Source organism: Astyanax mexicanus, chromosome 14 (genome assembly GCF_023375975.1).
Source record: "Astyanax mexicanus isolate ESR-SI-001 chromosome 14, AstMex3_surface, whole genome shotgun sequence".
NCBI classification, from domain to species: domain Eukaryota; kingdom Metazoa; phylum Chordata; class Actinopteri; order Characiformes; family Acestrorhamphidae; genus Astyanax; species Astyanax mexicanus.
The window spans coordinates 8,698,661-8,715,529 of NC_064421.1; the positions used below are offsets into that span (position 1 = coordinate 8,698,661).

General features: G+C 42.1%; 1 protein-coding gene across 2 annotated transcripts in view; it reads right to left on the reverse strand.

Moving 5' to 3' along the window:
• tfb1m (transcription factor B1, mitochondrial) overlaps positions 1-14,595 on the reverse strand; it is a 53,335-nt gene extending 38,740 nt beyond the window's left edge. The window contains exons 1-6 of one of the 2 annotated variants that reach the window (XM_022673207.2): positions 14,526-14,595; positions 12,393-12,528; positions 11,729-11,880; positions 11,383-11,491; positions 9,303-9,454; positions 920-1,039 (exon numbers count right to left, since the gene is read on the reverse strand). In XM_022673207.2, the coding sequence (XP_022528928.2) occupies positions 920-1,039; positions 9,303-9,454; positions 11,383-11,491; positions 11,729-11,880; positions 12,393-12,525 (666 nt within the window). In that variant the 5' untranslated portion in view covers positions 12,526-12,528; positions 14,526-14,595. Of the gene's footprint in view, positions 1-919; positions 1,040-9,302; positions 9,455-11,382; positions 11,492-11,728; positions 11,881-12,392; positions 12,529-14,487 lie in introns of both variants that reach the window. The other variant, XM_022673206.2, reaches the window with a different exon arrangement.
• Between the last annotated feature and the right edge of the window lie 2,274 nt (positions 14,596-16,869).

The following is a 16,869-nucleotide window of genomic DNA, read 5'->3' on the forward strand; positions in this document are numbered from 1 at the left end:
GAAACATATTCAGGCCTGGAAATTGCTATTTTTTTCCCCAGGTTTTTCCGGATCGTACGAACCCTGAGTTTTATAAGCATTTCTGGTGTTTAATGAGAGAAAACATTATTATGCTTTAGTTAAAATCAACAGAACCAAACATGACGTGTGTCTGTGAGGCCAATCATTCAATAGGTTTCTGATAATTAAACATTAAAAACAAAAACAAGCTAATCCAATCAACTGGGCCAATGAACCAATAAATTACATTTACCGCTAAATACACAGTGGACACGTCTCAATACCACAGCAGCATGTTTTCTTCTGTTAAAACACAATTCTAACATATTTTTTTATCAACCGCTTGTCTGAATAATGTCCCAAAGCAAAACCGCGGCAGGCCAACACTCATTCACACGCACCAGAAAAAAATAAATAGAAACGTGTGATAAAATAATCATTGGTGCCACATTGGTGTCATGTAAGAGAGCGCACACCCCGTCCCACTTTCCCTCTCTTTATCTCTCCATTGCCAACACACCCTGCGTGGATTAAATATTTACAGAAGGGGGTGGGCTCAGCAAGAGGGGCTTCTCTTTCAGGGGACTCCTCTATCACCCACAATCCCCTAGTGCTTCCCATCAAACCGCACGCGTTACGCAACGGCTGCAAATCAAACGAACAAGCCTCTAATTGCAAATGCAACAATGAAGACATGCTTCTCATTACCATGCTGCACGAGAGCGCCGCGTGCCAAACGCCCAGCAGGCATCATTACGTACAATATGTGTCACTAGTTCTGATGTCACATCTAAAGACACTGGTTCAACATGGCTTTAATGAGACACCATCAACACGTGTGAAGTGTGTGTGTGTGTGTGTGTGGGTAGGAGGGGTAAAAGGTGAGGAGCAGCGGTAGACAGGAGGAAGGAACACTCACGTCTGGTTTGGGTACGAAGGCTCGGCCAGGGATGGTGAAGCAGCTTTTAACGGTGCTCAGATACTGAGCCATGATGGAGAGGCGGCTGCGCTGTCTGCTCCCAGTGCTGGCTGTTAACCTCTGGGGAAAATACAAAAAATAAATACAAAATAAATAAATCAAAGCATCAGGGCCTCTATATGAGTGTAACACACAGAGGAGTACGATGATTATATGGAGTTATCATTGCATCATATAATGATTACATCATAAAATGCTTTTCTGTGTGTCTAAAACATGCATCATATAGAAAGATTCACATCTACTAAAATACAGCTCTGGAAAACTAAGAGACCACTTTTTAAGACATTTATAGGTTTATGTTTGAGTAAAATGAACATTTTTCTTTTATTCTATAAACTACAGACAACATTTCTCCCAAATTCCAAATAAAAATATTCTCATTTAGAGCATTTATTTGCAGAAAATGAGAAATGGCTGAAATAACCAAAATGATGCAGAGCTTTCAGAAGAAGTTCATACTTATAAAGTTTTAAGAGTTCAAAAGCAAAATATCAATATTTGGTGGAATAACCCTGGTTTTTAATCACAGTGTTCATGCATCTCGGCATCATGTTCTCCTCCACCAGTCTTACACACTGCTTTTGGATAACTTTATGCCTTTACTTCTGGTGCAAAAAAACAAAGAGGTTTTCAATTTGGTAAAATTAAATAAACTCATAATTTTAAAAGTGGTCTCTTATTTTTTTCCAGAAGATACAATGAATAATCCGGTGTCCCGATACTTCTGTCCACATTTAATGCAGAAGCCCCACACACATACAGTACAGGTGAGTGGATATGTGTGGGATATAACAATAGTCATGAGACACAATATTTTTAGTTCCTGTCTCATCATTTTTGGCATGTTGGCAGTTGTAGAGTACCAGTCAAAAGTTTATCAGAGTTACCAGCCTCAGAAACCATGATAAGATCACCTAAATGCATCACAGAGTATTTTGGTTTGTTTAACATTCCAAAATCATCCATATGTAAACAGCAATGTAAACAGCTCTGGAAATAAATAAGAGGTCACTTAAAAATGATGAGTTTCTTTGATTTTACCAAATTAAAAACTTCTGGAATATAATCAAGAGGAAGATGTATGATCACAAGATATCAAACCAAGCTGAACTGCTTGAATTTTTGCACCAGGAGTAAAGCAGCATAAAGTTATCCAAAAGCAGCATGTAAGACTGGTGGAGGAGAACATGATGCCAAGATGCATGAAAACTGTGATTAAAAACCAGGGTTATTCCACTAAATATTGATTTCTGAACTCTTAAAACTTTATGAATATGAATTTGTGATACAAAGATTAATACAACTAATCTGTCTGTGTTTTAATTTGATGGCGTACAATCTGGTTATTGGGTTATTGAGTTTAGCACAGTTCACTACCATAATTTCCTTGCTGTAACAAACCTGCTAAACTTTTGATTAATTAAAAGGAATACTGCGGAACATGACTGGAACTGACCACCAGATAGATTAGATAGATCTCACTGAAGTAAGCTAATTTAGCTAGCATTAGCTCATCTAATTGGCTTATTAGGCTCTAATTGGTCATTTAATTAATCTGCATCCCTATAGGCCAGCTGTCCAGATCCCTGTTCATTTACACTGTCAATCACAGTAGTGTACTGGGGACTCTAATAATACTGTCATTTATTTACTGCCATTATTTATTATTCATTATTTAGTAATCATTATTCATTACTATGCATCCTTTTATGATAATTTTTTAATGTCCATATTATTGAAAGCAGGAAAATCAACTCCATCTTGGGCAGCCACAAAAATTATGTTTTAAACTTACTGTACAATATATAGAGAGATTACTTTAATCCTTTCTGCTGATCTCGATCATCTATATTATGTTTTTTTTTTTTTTTAAGCAATGTGAGCCTATTAAAGTATCTGAGCTGGTATGTCAGCCTTATATTTATTTATTTATTTATTTTATTTATTTATGTATTTATTTTTTTAATTTGACTTTACATCTTTAAATCTTCATGATTAACAGTATTTAAAATTTGCATTTGTATGATTCTATATAATTATTATAACAGTGGCAAACTAATTATTGTAGGGGCAATATAATGTCTGAATTTAAAACAAAAGTTACTGTGTCAAACCGAAAAATTCCTCAACAATTTGTTGAAATAATATATTAGAAAATAAATTAATTATTATTTCGGCAAAGCACATTTTCCATGTTGATTAGGGATGCAAATGATTAATCGACTTTAGATTACTTGTCGATCAAGAGGTTGCTCGAACAAAATGTATTACTCGCGGTTAATCGCTAGAGGGTGCTACTGAAGTAACTTTAGGTTACTTGCGTAACCCCGGTTCTCTGATAGCATGAGTGAGGTGTCTCACTATGGGATACGCCCCTTCCGCGTATGCCTCAGAAGCTCTATTCCACTACGCCAGCCAATGAGGCTGGCTGACAGCTGTGACGCTCGTGCTCACATCCCCCCGTATATAATACGGTGGCGCAGCGTCACCTCCTCATTCAAAACAGGCACACCTCTTCCTCGCTTCACGCTGCAAGGAGGGTGGTCTGGTGAGACACCTCACTCATGCTATCAGAGAACCGGGGTTACGCAAGTAACCTAAAGTTCTCTTTCAAGCATTCGTTTCGGTGTCTCACTATGGGATATCCTAACTCCCGTATTGCCAGACAAGCCTGCCCGAACACACTGTCAACCAGCCAAATCTAAATAAGGCACTTTACCAGTGTAAGCCAAAGCAATCGCTTCTGAATTTCAGTGCGATAGTCTTTGTTACGTAATACATTTCATGTTAGCCAAGGCTAACCTGAGTACTATTTGAAGATAAACCCCAAAACAGAGACGGGGTTTGGAGGCAAGTAACAATCACCGTGCCCAAAGTGGCACACTAAAGGATGTTATCTCATCACATGCCACACTGCAATAGCTGCCATGTACAGCTTAACTGCGGGGAAATACCTAACTCTCAGGTCTTGTGAGAAATAAAGTATAACTCCCAGAGCATAGGGACAGGGTTTTAAGTTTCTCTGAACACCACTGTTCAAACCACTCCCCACTTGTATCCAAAAAGGGACCTAGTGGAGGCAGCTCTCCCTCTTTTTTTTTTTTTTTTTTAGGCAGTAACTCTGTTACACTTGAGCCAAACCACTCACGGGCCAAGCCCATAGGGCTAGTCGTTCCGGGTGTGGATGAAATATTTCCCCCCCTGCCTGCGTCAGTAGATCCCTACGCAATGGGAGGGGCCAGGGGTTGCCATGGAGAAGCTGCGTGACCTCCGCCAGCCAATGCTTGCCCGGCCAGTGTGGAGCTATTAAGATCATGGTCAGACCTTTTTCCCTTACTCTGGCTAGAGTTGGGGAGATTAATGCGATTGGAGGAAACGCGTAAAGTAGCGATCGTGGCCACTCGTGTGAGAAAGCGTCGACTCCCAGCGGGGCACTCTGATCGTGCAGCGAGTAAAACAGCGGGCACTGCGCATTCCCTAATGACGCAAACAGATCCACTGTTGCTCTGCCGTAACGCTCCCAAATCTGTTGGACAACTGAGCTGTTGAGTGTCCATTCCCCATAAAGGGGATTACCCCTCGACAGCAGATCTGCCGCCCTGTTCAAGATCCCCTGAACGTGTGTAGCTCTTAGGGATAAAAAGTGAACACTACTCCATAAAATCAACCTGCGGGCCAGTGTGTGTAACGGACGGGAGCGCAGCCCTCCCTGACGGTTGATATACGCCACTACCGCCGTATTGTCCGTCCTCACGAGAACGTGACAGCCCTTTAGAAAAGGGAGAAAATGTCTGAGTGTTAGCTGAACCGCCAGCATCTCAAGACAGTTTATGTGAATGGATCGCTGCCGGTGACTCCACCTGCCATTAACTGTCCGGCCCTCGTGAATGCCCCCCCAACCAGACAGTGACGCATCTGTCGTCACTACCCGTCTAGCATGCACGACGCCCGTAGGGACCCCCTGTGTTAAGAAGCGCTCGCGCTTCCATTGACACAAAGCCATCAGCGCCGTCTGCGTGACTTTCACTTTCCAGCGCGAGTGACGTAACGGATCCAACCTGAGCGAGGCCACCCAGCGCTGGAAATCCCTCATGAATAAACGTCCCAGAGGGATAACGTCTATGGCTGAGGCCATCATGCCCAAAAGTCTAAGACACATGCGAAATGGGATCGTGTTTCCCATTCGAAAGGCATCCAAACACACTCTGAACTTTGCAGCTCTTTCTGCAGATAGACATGCCCTGAGCGACACTGAATCCAGTGTCAGCCCCAGATAAGATATGCACTGGGTTGGAACCAACACACTCTTCTCTGTGTTTAACTGGAATCCCAGTTTTAGAAGATGCTCCACAAGGAACATTGTGTGTTCTGTCACTTCTGATTGCGACTGAGCTAAAACGAGCCAGTCGTCTATGTACGTAGCGATACGAATGCCCCGTTTTCGCAGCGGAGCTATCGCCGCCTCCGTGCATTTCACAAACACCCGCGGGCTGAGTGAGAGACCAAAGGGGAGAACCAAATACTCGTACGTTATCCCCGCGAAGGCAAATCTTAGGTATTTCCTATGCGGGGGATATATGCTGATATGAAAATAAGCGTCCTTCAGGTCGATGGATGTAAACCAGTCGCCTGGATGTATACACTTCAGTAGAGCTGAATGAGTAAGCATTCTGAACTTGTATTTTCTTAAATATCTATTCAGAGCACGTAAATCCAGAATGGGTCGTAAAGTTTGGGACCCCTTCTTGGGAACCAGAAAGTACCGAGAGTAGAACCCGTCCTGATTTTGTCCAGGTGGCACTACTCTTATCGCTCCTTTCTTCAGTAATGAGGAAATTTCCTCCTGAAGAATGTGAGCCGATTCCCTTGTGGCTCGAGAATAAACGATTCCCGTGAAATGGGGAGGCTGTGTGTTGAACTGTAGCCTGTAACCATTTCGCATCGTTCTGAGCACCCAGCGGGACGAAACGCATGTGCTCCAATTGTCCAGCCATGTGGTTCTCGCGCCCTCCAGCGGCAGCGCACTGTGATTACACGTGTCGTGTACTGCGCATGCGCGACCTGTCTGTGCTGAGATAGCGTGTGTGTGGCTTTTTAGCCCAGAGAGCAGAGACACTCCCTGAGGCTTCGGCTTTATGCCTTTTATGTTTTGCAACATTTTGCGTTTTATTCTGTTTTGCAACATGTAACGAGCATAAAACACAGAACCACTTGGCTTTATTGAACACATCACTGCTGAAATGAGTGAGGGTGTGCTTGGTGTGCGAACTGGGCATGGTTGGCACACAGAACATATGGGAGCGCCTGAACTGCGTTTCGCCTGAACATTAGGGAGAGGAGCCAGTAAATGGGGGGCAGATTGGCTTCCTCCCCGCGCCAGATACCCATCAGGCTGACTTTTTCTGCCTCCTCACCATCCGTGAGGATGAGTTGGGGGGCGGCTGGGCAGCTTGTGGTAGCGTCTGGGGCTTCCTGGACCAAGCTGTCTTGCTTTCAGCGCTTCTGCTTTGATCCGGCTGTGGTCTCGGCCGTTTAGGAACACGAAAACCGACAGTCGGACGGGCTGCAGCCTGTGTGAAAGGAGGGCGAGGAGGAGCTGTAGGTCCCGGCTGTGATTTCCTGGGTAGGCACAGCTGGAGCGCTTCATCGTCCCTCTTCTTTTCTTCGCACCGCTTCTGCATCAGCGCGAGAGCGGAGCCGAAGATGCCCCTGGGCACAACCGGTGCATCCAGAATGGCCTCTTTCTCCCTGTCTGAGAGATTCGCGAGATTCAGCCACCTGCCCCTTTCCTGGACAACCATCGTGGCCATGGCTTTGCCTGCCGCTTGGACCGCACATCTCTGAAGACGGAGGGAGAGATCCGTGATAACACAAATCTCCTCCCATAGAGGTGAGCCTGGCGTGGCTGACGCGTCGTCCTGCAGCTCAGCCTGGTAGGCTGTAAGCATGGAGATGGCGTTAAGGGCTCTCGCAGACAGGGCGACCGCTTTATAAGCCCGATCGGTCATGCTCGACTGAAAGCGGTCTGCCTTGGAGGGCAGCGTGGGGTTGGAGGCTGCTGAGCGGCTGGGATGCAGGTGTGCTGCTACCAGGGGCTCCATGGGGGGCATGCGAAGAAGTCCTTCTTCTTCCATACGCTCCAGATCAAGAGCAGATCCTCCTTGGATAGGAGTTTTTCCCGTAAAGGGCTTCTCCTTCCAGCACGTAGCTAACTCCTCCATAAGCTCTGGAAATATGGGGAGTAGCTGTCTCGCTGCCCGCTTCGCCCTAGGCAATCTCCTTCCCTCATAGCGTGACTTTGCAGTCTCCGCTAGCACGGCTGGCCACGGGATGTTCAGCTTTTCAGCTGCACGCTTTAGCACATCCTGGAGGTCCACATTTAGAAACTGAGAGTGTGGTGACTCTCCCGATTCACTAGTGACCTCCATGGCACATGGGAGTGTTACCATCTGGGCGGAGGGGAGGAACGGTGAATCCTCAAATTCATCATCCTCGTCAGAGATGAGAAATTCGGATCCGTCGTTCATATCATCCTCTTCTCCCTCCAGCTCATCCTCTTCTGCGTCTAGCAGAGTGGGGAGTGGGGCGAGGGTGTCTAGCTGGTCACCCCAGCTTAACCCCGCGGGAGTGGATGATGCAGCGGGCATGGCGACCTGCTGTGTACTGGGCGGATTCGCATCGCCTGATATGAGCGGGTCCCCACCCGACAGGCTGACTTGGCGCGCCAGCCTGCGGCGTAGGCTTTTGACGGTGAACCGCGCGCAGTGATAGCACGAACCGGGATCGGCCAGCGCTGCCTGGGCGTGTCGCAGCCCGAGGCAAGCGTCACATACATGGTGCGTGTCCCGTTAGCTATTTTATTCCCACAGGGACACGACCGTGCGGGTTCACCATCTCCACTCGGCACTGCCTGCATTACTGCAAACAATTAGCTGGTGTGCTAATTTGTGCTATACCGCGCTATTCGGTGGACGATGGCGTGGTGGGCAATCTATTCACCGTTAGCACAGGGGGCTAGTAACTAGTCGCGGCGCTAATGCTAATGTGGTTGTTAGCTTAGCTAGTTCGTTTAGCCGTCGTTTGGAGACAACCCGACTAAACAGGAAAATATTCGGTCTATGGTGAAGACCAGAATAAATCCTCTTTCTCTTCAAAGTCGCTAAGCGCCCGGCGACGGAGGTATTAACTCCGTCTGTGGACTGTTTAGCTTAGGCGGCCTGTAGAAGAGAGAGTGTGTGGAGGCTTCTGGTGTGAAGCGAGAAGAAGGTTTTGAATGAGGAGGTGACGCTGCGCCACCGTATTATATACGGGGGGATGTGAGCACGAGCGTCACAGCTGTCAGCCAGCCTCATTGGCTGGCGTAGTGGAATAGAGCTTCTGAGGCATACGCGGAAGGGGCGTATCCCATAGTGAGACACCGAAACGAATGCTTGAAAGAGAACTTGAACAGAGCGTGAGAACGAGAGGTGAACATGTCTCGCGAGAGACCAGGGTTGAAAACAAAATGCAGCAGGCGAAAAGAAGTGTGGTGTGGGACCATTTCAACATTGTTAATTTAGGCAAAGAAGGGCGGAGGGCATTACAGAGAGGATATGCAGCATGATCGAGAGAGATTGGATGCCAATCAACACAGTTGATGGTACAGGTTTTTAGAATCTCATTGCTTTCCTAGAGCCAGGATTGTTGAGGATTTCCTAATTAATAGCCCAGATGCAGTTTCTTCATAATCGATAGGCTCAATAATATTCTGTTTGTTTTTTTCTATTCTTTTTTTATATATATATGTCTAATGTTTCAAATGCAAGAACTGAGACAGTCCTTAATTTATTTCCTTTTTTTATTACCAGTCATACCATAAAAAACATGTCTATTTTCTTTTCCTAATGCATATATAAGAATATATAATATAATATAATACAACATAATTATCATAATATAATATATACTTTTTGAACTCAGTGTTTTAACTATTTAGCTGGTATTTCTAAAGGCCCTATTGAAACACTGAAATTCAGGTGAAAAACGTCGCTTATCAATTAATCGAAAGTCGATCGATAAGACCAGTCAACTAATGATTAATGAATTAATCGATAATTTGCATCCCTAATGTTGATACACACAAAGCTAATGCTAAGGCCTGAAGATAAATGTACCCAAAGGATAACTATAAACCTGTTTTGTTGAGAAAAGCATTTTTTCTCCTAAAAGAAACAAGGAGAAAATTTAAATTGCAAAGTAAGTGAAGGTGAGCAGGAGGTCTGACCAGACGTGTCCTCTTAAAGAGATGCAGATAATGCAGGACCCTGCTGTTCTCACTCACCTCCGCTATTTCCTTCTGGAAGGTGAGGGTGAGTCTGGTGCGTCCGAATGCGAACGGCCCGCTCCTGTTGGCCATCTGCTCCAGCCACTTGATGATCAGAGGAGTGGAGACGCTGAAGGGGAGGTTCCCAATGATGTGCAGATCAGGAGGATCTGATTAAACACAAAATACATTATTATACAATATCATACACCATCTTTAATACGAATACTTGCACATTCACATTAGGTCTGTGTGAGAATCGGTGATGCAATACATGCAATTTTATATATATTTAATATATATATATATATATATATATATATATATATATACACACACACAGTTGCAAGAAAAAGTATGTAAACCCTTTGGGATTATTTGGATTTCTGCATGAATTGGTCATTAAATGTGTTCTGATCTTCATCTAAGTCACAACAATAGACAAACACAGTCTGATTAAACTAATACCACACATGTTTTTATTGATTACAACATGTTAACATTCACAGTGAGGCGAGAAAAAGTAAGTGAAACTCTAGGCTAATGACTTTTCTAAGAGCTAATTGAAGCCAGGATGTGATGAGATTGGATGTGTTGGTTAAAGCTGCCCTGCCCTATAAAAAACACACACCACTTTTGAGTTTGCTGTTCTTAAGAAGCTTGATTGCTTGATGTGAATCGTGTCTCGCACAAAAAGAACTCTCAGAAGACCTGCGTTCAAGAACTGTTGACTTGCATGAAGCTGGAAAGGGTTACCAAAAAAGTATCTCTAAAAGCCTTAATGTTTGTGTGTCCACGGTTAGACAGACGGTCTACAAATGAAGAAAGTTCAACAATGTTACATCTACTCTCTCTAGGCGTGGCAAAGTCCTGTAAAGATGACTGCAAGAGCACAGCGCAGAATGATCAATGAGGTGAGGAAGAATCCTAGAGTGTCAGCTGAAGATTTACAGAAATCTCTGGCACATGCTAACATTTCTGTTAATAAATCTACAATAAGAAAAACATTAAACAAGAATTGAGTTCATGAGAGGACAGCACAGAGGAAGCCACTGCTGTCCAAAAAAAAAAAAAACATTGCTGCATGTTTGAAGTTTGCAATAGAGCACCTGGATGTTCTACTACTGCACTACTGGCTAAATATACTGTGGACAGAGGAAATCAAAATTGAGTTGTTTGGAAAGAACACACAACGATATGTGTGGAGAAAAAGGCACAGCACACATCATCAAAACCTCAGCCCAACTGTGAAACGTGGTGGAGGAGGCATCATGGTTTGGGGCTGCTTTGCTTTGCTGCCTCAGGGCCTGGATGGATTGCCATCATCAACAGAAAAATGAATTTCCAAGTTAACCAAGACATTTTGCAGGAAAACTTAAGACCATCTTTCCACCAACTGAAGCTCAGAGCACAGAGGATGGATGATGCAACAGGACAACGACCCAAAACATGGATATAAATCAACAACCGAATGAATTCAACAGAAGAAAATACACCGTCTGGAGAGTCCTGACCTCCTGAACCCAATGGAGATGCTGTGGCATCAAGACCTCAAGAGAGAGATTCACACCAGATATCCCAAGAATATTATAGCTGAAATGAAACAATTTAGTGAAGAGGAATGATTGAGGTTTTTGCTGCCAAAGAAGGATCAACCAGTTATTAAATCCAAAGGTTCACATACTTTTTCCCCTCACTGTGAATTTTAACATGCTGTCTTCAATAAAAACATGCAAACATATAATTTTTGTGTGGTATTACTTTAAGCAGACTGTGTTTGTCTATTGTTGTAGCTTAGATGAAGATCAGAACACATTTAATGATTAATTTATGCAGAAATCCAAGTATAATCCCAAAGGGTTCACATGCTTTTTCTTGCAACTGTATATTGTCTAGCTTACATTACTGAAATCAAATCATAACAGGGGGTATTGTGATATGCATCATATCGCCAAGTTCTTCCCAATACACAGCCCTGCTAAAGATGTTGATAGTTTAATGCAGTTTTAATGCAGTTGTCTACACTGCTGTGATAAATGTCCTTACTTTGACATTCATGCAGAAAAATCCGTTCCACTGTAAATGAAATCTCTCTTACCATCTTCCCATTTCTTGGCTATGTGGGCAGGGAAGCCTTGATCCATTCTGTATGTGAGAATATCACCATGAACTATCCTGACCCTGCCTGGGGCCGCCTCAGATAAGAGCTGTTCAAAAGCGAGACACACAGGAACACACACATGCTTTTACACATCCAACACAAGCTCAGAAATAACAGGAATGCTCCGAACTTTTACAGCTGAATGGCTTTTTTATTACCATAAAAACAGTTGGTTAGAGAGGATTTGAGCTTTGACCTTTTTTTTTAATAAGAAACTTATGAAGCACAATAACACTCCTAAAATAATTCTAAAAGAAATGTCTGTGTATGTTAATCTGCATACCTCTAATCCCGGTATGAAGCGTTTGTCCTTCTCCACAACCAGAACATCAGCTGCTCCGGCGTTCAGGATGGATCTGGTGAGACCCCCGGGTCCAGGACCCACCTCACACACACGGGCATTCCTCAGATTCCCCGCCTGCCGGATTATCTTATCTGAGACAGAAAAGCAGAAATCACATAACGACTGATTTGAGGATACAATAATATTGTTATTATTTTTGAAATAATAAAAACAAAATCCATATTGTGATAATGAAGGCATTTACTGTGATGCTTTCTAATAATTGTACAGATCTGTTTTACAAAAAAAATGATGTGTTTAGACCAGCGTCGAGCAGAACAGAAAGCAATGTGACATACCGCTGGCAATGTGAAAGTCTTAAGTGGAGCTAAGTTTTCTGAAATTATGGCTGAAATGGTTCTTCATCCAATATGTTTGGGATTTCTGAGTTGGGGATTAGACAATGAGGTGGGGTGTTGATCATACAATGTCATGACCTCACGAATGGTCTTGTTGCTGAATGGAATCAGATCCTCACAGCAATATCCCAAAATCCAGTATAAAGTCTTTACTGGACAGTACAGAGAGTTACTGGCAGTGGTGGTTCAGAGCACTGGGCCACTGATGACAGGGTTGTGGGTTCCATACTCAGGTTTTGTCTCACCTGTGAGTCTCAGGTCCAGCAGGAAGTTCTGGGACAGTTGCTTCTCTGCTCTCAGGTTGTATAGCTTTATGATTTCTCCGATGGTGGGAAGAGGAGGCAGCCGAACAAATGCCACTTTCCCCGACGCTGCCATCACCTTTAACAAGAACAGCAAAGATCCATCTGTTTACCTATTCCAATAAGACCATGATACTTTACAGGAGGAGTTATTTCGCTATATTAAGGTGCTAATTTGAAGAACCTTATCTGGACATTATCCAGGGTGTCCTTTCACTGAATCAGACTCACTTTTTAACAATAAATGTGAAATATAGTTCATATTCCTTTTACTAAGAACCACACATGCAGACATCTTTGTCTGGCTGCTTAAAACCACTTCATATGATAAACTTCATATAATATAGTATTTGTAGTATAATATAGTATTATAAGTATTTGAAGTATGAACTCAAATACAGGGCTTTAGGATTAAGTAAAAACCTGCAGGTCAGAAAATGATTAGATATAAGATTATAAAATAAGAAAAACATGTGCATTAATCAGATGTCTGGCATTAGGCATGCTGCCAATAGGTTCATGTGTATCTGCTCCAGAGAGTCCTTTTTAATCTTAATGTGTTCATTATTATTGCTGTAAATAAGTGACGCTATAAAATATTCCTAGTGACTCCAAACTTTGGACAGCAGTGCCTCAAAACCCTCTTACATTTATCAGTTTACTGTTTTTTTTTTACCATCCTTTTCTGTTTTTGTTCGCTCCCCTGACACAAACACACACAAACACACACAAACACACACACACAGAGTGCACATATGCTGTGTATGTATATATGAGACGGACGGCTGGTCTCTTTTTCCCCTCTGGGTGAACTTGTCACGTATACTGTCAGAGGCAGAAGTGACAAGTGCAGAGGTTAGCAGCTTCTACTGTTGGCCAGTGCATACAGAGTCTTAAAAAAAAACACTACAATTTACTCTTCTATTCAATTCATCCCATAAATACACTAATAATGATTATAGTAGAAATCTGTTTTACTGAATGTTTAAAACTGCTATACAACAAAAAACTTTATTTGCACCAGAATAGGATTATGAATACTGAAATCAATAAATTTTTACCACACCACCAAAAATACCCTAAAAAAAAATAGTTAGATTATTTTATGGCCATATTGGCTACTTCATTCCTGTGTGTTATATCAAGTCTAAAGTCAGTGGAGTGTTTTCACGCAAAATCTAACAGCACATCATGCTTCCCTCTGCTGACAACTTTTATAGAGTTGCGGATTTCATTTTCCAGCAGGACACTCTGCCCACACTGCCAAAAGTACCAGTCGGTCTTTTATAATATTCACATTTTTTAAAACACTGAATTTTGAGTTTTCATTGGCTGAAAGCCATAATCATCAACAATAAAAGAAATAAACACTTAAATAGATCACTCTGTGTGTAATACATCTATAATATACGAGTTTCACATTTTGAACTGAATTACTGAAATAAATTAACTTTTTTTAAATGATATTCTAATTTTTTGAGATGCACTAGTATAAGTCTGGTAAAAAGTCATAACAATTATAATATATTTTTATGTATTTCCTGAAAAACGTATTTTATTATTATTTTAGGAGAGTGTAATCTCTTTATTATATAATGGATTTAAACTCTCTAAAGCCAATTAAACCGAATGAATTTCGATAACACGGTCATTCGCGACATCTAGTGGCCAGAAGTAAGAATTACACATATAGAAATAACATAAGGCTAAAAACAGTGATTTTACCATAAATTACACTTTTCTATTTCAGTCTGACAACAGTAATATGTCTCTGTAATAACTATCATACACAGGCTTTAGGTAAATATTGATAATACAGTGTTATTATCAGTTTAAATATGAATATGAACCCTGTATTTTGGTTTACAGTGCTCTGCCCATACAGTACAGCAAGCTAAGCTAATCAGCTAAATAACTAATATAACAGTAATGCTGTGTTTCTCAGTAAGAGCAGGCCTTCATATTAAAGCTAATTATCTACTCAAACCTCTAAACAGCAGCATAAACACAGAGGTTTAATATAAAGAGAATAACACACAGAACTGCGCCGCTCTGAGTGGAACACGCTTTCCTCACCAGCACCGCTTCCCTGCTCTTCCCCTTCTGAGGGCTTTACCAACGCATGGCGCCTCTCAGCCAATCAAATCCCACCATTCTAAGAACCAGCCAATCAACGCAGGCGAAGGCGGGGCTTGTTTTTGCCCTTGAACACAACGCGCCATGTGACCCAGTCATGTCCCAATATACTGCAGTAGCGCAATGTGGCCAGCGGTGTCGCTGTAGTGCACTAATAAAATAAACATTTAATATTTTTATATATTTCGTGATTAATTTATTATTCAGCACAGGAATCATTACTGAACACAATGTAATCCGTGTTATAAATATGATTTAATTATAATAATAAACATAATTTTTTGTATTACACATAAATTAGAGCTCCATCCCCACAGTCTATTCTCTAATAGTGTGTTCTCTGTTTTATAATGCACACTCCATCATGTTTTTACATTGGAATTAACTTGTTCTAATAAAGCAGTGTTTATGGATTATGAATAAATTTGTGTGTATGTGTGTAAATACTGCCTGAAGAGGAAAAAGTGTCCATATGTTAACATCAATATCTGAAGAAAACGTTTTACTATTTTGCTGCTGTATTGGAAAACATAACTACTTTACAAAATGTAATCAGTAAAAAAAAATGACATAATTTTTTTAAAAGAAAAAGCCAAGATGCATGAAAACTGTGATTAAAAAACAACCAAACATTGACTTCTGAACTCTTTAAACTTGTGATTATGAATATGAACTTGTTTTCTTTGCATTTTTTGAGATCAGCTATTTCTCATTTTCTCCAAATAAATGTCTCTCTGACATATCCTCATGGATGAAGGAGCATCACCTTCAATTAAATCTCTCAAAGACTGAACTTCTGGTTATACCAGCAAAACCATCTTTTCAACACAACTTCTCTATAAGTATCGACTCTCTCTCTCTCTCACCGACAAAGGTTGCTAGGAACCTGGGTGTTCTGGTTGATGACCAACTCTCCTTCACGCACCATGTGGCCTCAGTTGCTCGGTCCTGCCGCTTTGCGCTCTATAACATCCGAAAAATTAGACCGTTCTTGACGCAACAGGCCACCCAACTCCTGGTACAAGCTGTGGTAATCTCACGCCTCGACTACTGCAATGCCCTGCTAACTGGCCTCCCGGCCTGTGTAGTAAAACCACTCCAGATGATCCAGAATGCAGCAGCACGTCTGGTCTTCAACCAGCCAAAGCGGGCTCATGTCACCCCGCTGCTCATTGAGCTCTATTTGCTACCAGTTGATGCTCGCATCAAATTCAAAGCTCTTACAATCGCCTACAAGGTGATGACAGAACAGCTCCTTCCTACCTGCACAGATCACTCCTGAAGGCTTACGCTACCTCCCGGCCGCTGCGCTCCTCCAATGAACGTCGCATCGCTTTGCCAAACACTCACACAAAGCAATCCAGACTGTTCTCATACAGAGTTCCCCAATGGTGGAACAAACTACCTTCCACTACCAGATCAGGAGAATCTCTCACTATCTTTAAGAAACTCCTGAAGACAGAGCTCTTCAAAGAGCACCTACTCTCTTAACACCTCTAACACACTAACTACTTCTAACCTCATTTCCTTCTTCTCCTCCTTCACACCTCTATCCTATTATTCCCCTTGTCCTCCTTTTATCCCTATCCAAAGTTGTTTTTACCTTTAAACTTATTTTACATTGTACTTGACTATTGTAAGTCGCTTTGGACAAAAGCGTCTGCCAAATGTAATGTAATGTAATGTAATGTAATGTAAAATTACAATATTTTTATTTGAAATTTGGGAGAAATGTTGTCTGTAGTTTATAGAATAAAACAACAATGTTCATTTTACTCAAACATAAACCTATAAATAACAAAATCATAAAAACTGATTTGGTCTCTAAAGTGGTCTCTTATTTTTTTTCAAAACTGTATGTGCCACAGTGAAATCATGATCATGAAATACATGAGCAGAGACACTAGAGCAAATCTAAATCATCTAAATGCCTGTCTGATTTCTGTAACCTAAATACATAATGCCCGTTTATTCTGCTCGGCCCACTGAGACACATTACAGGCCAATCATCTGATGAATAATGTATTTTTTAATACAGTGCTAATTGACAAACCCATCCCAGACACAGTTTGTCGTGGTGTAATGTGATTAAATGATGAACTGGATGCAGAGTTCCTGTGTTACACTACAGTACTGCTATTGAAGCTCTCAGCGCAGCCGCCGGACCCCTCGGCTATACCCCAGGTGCGCTGCTTGACGGTGCTGGAGGGGTCAGCTTGTCAGAAAGCCTCTGTGCTGAAAGTGAAGTGTGCTCCGCTGGGGCTCTGGATGAGCTGTGCTGCAC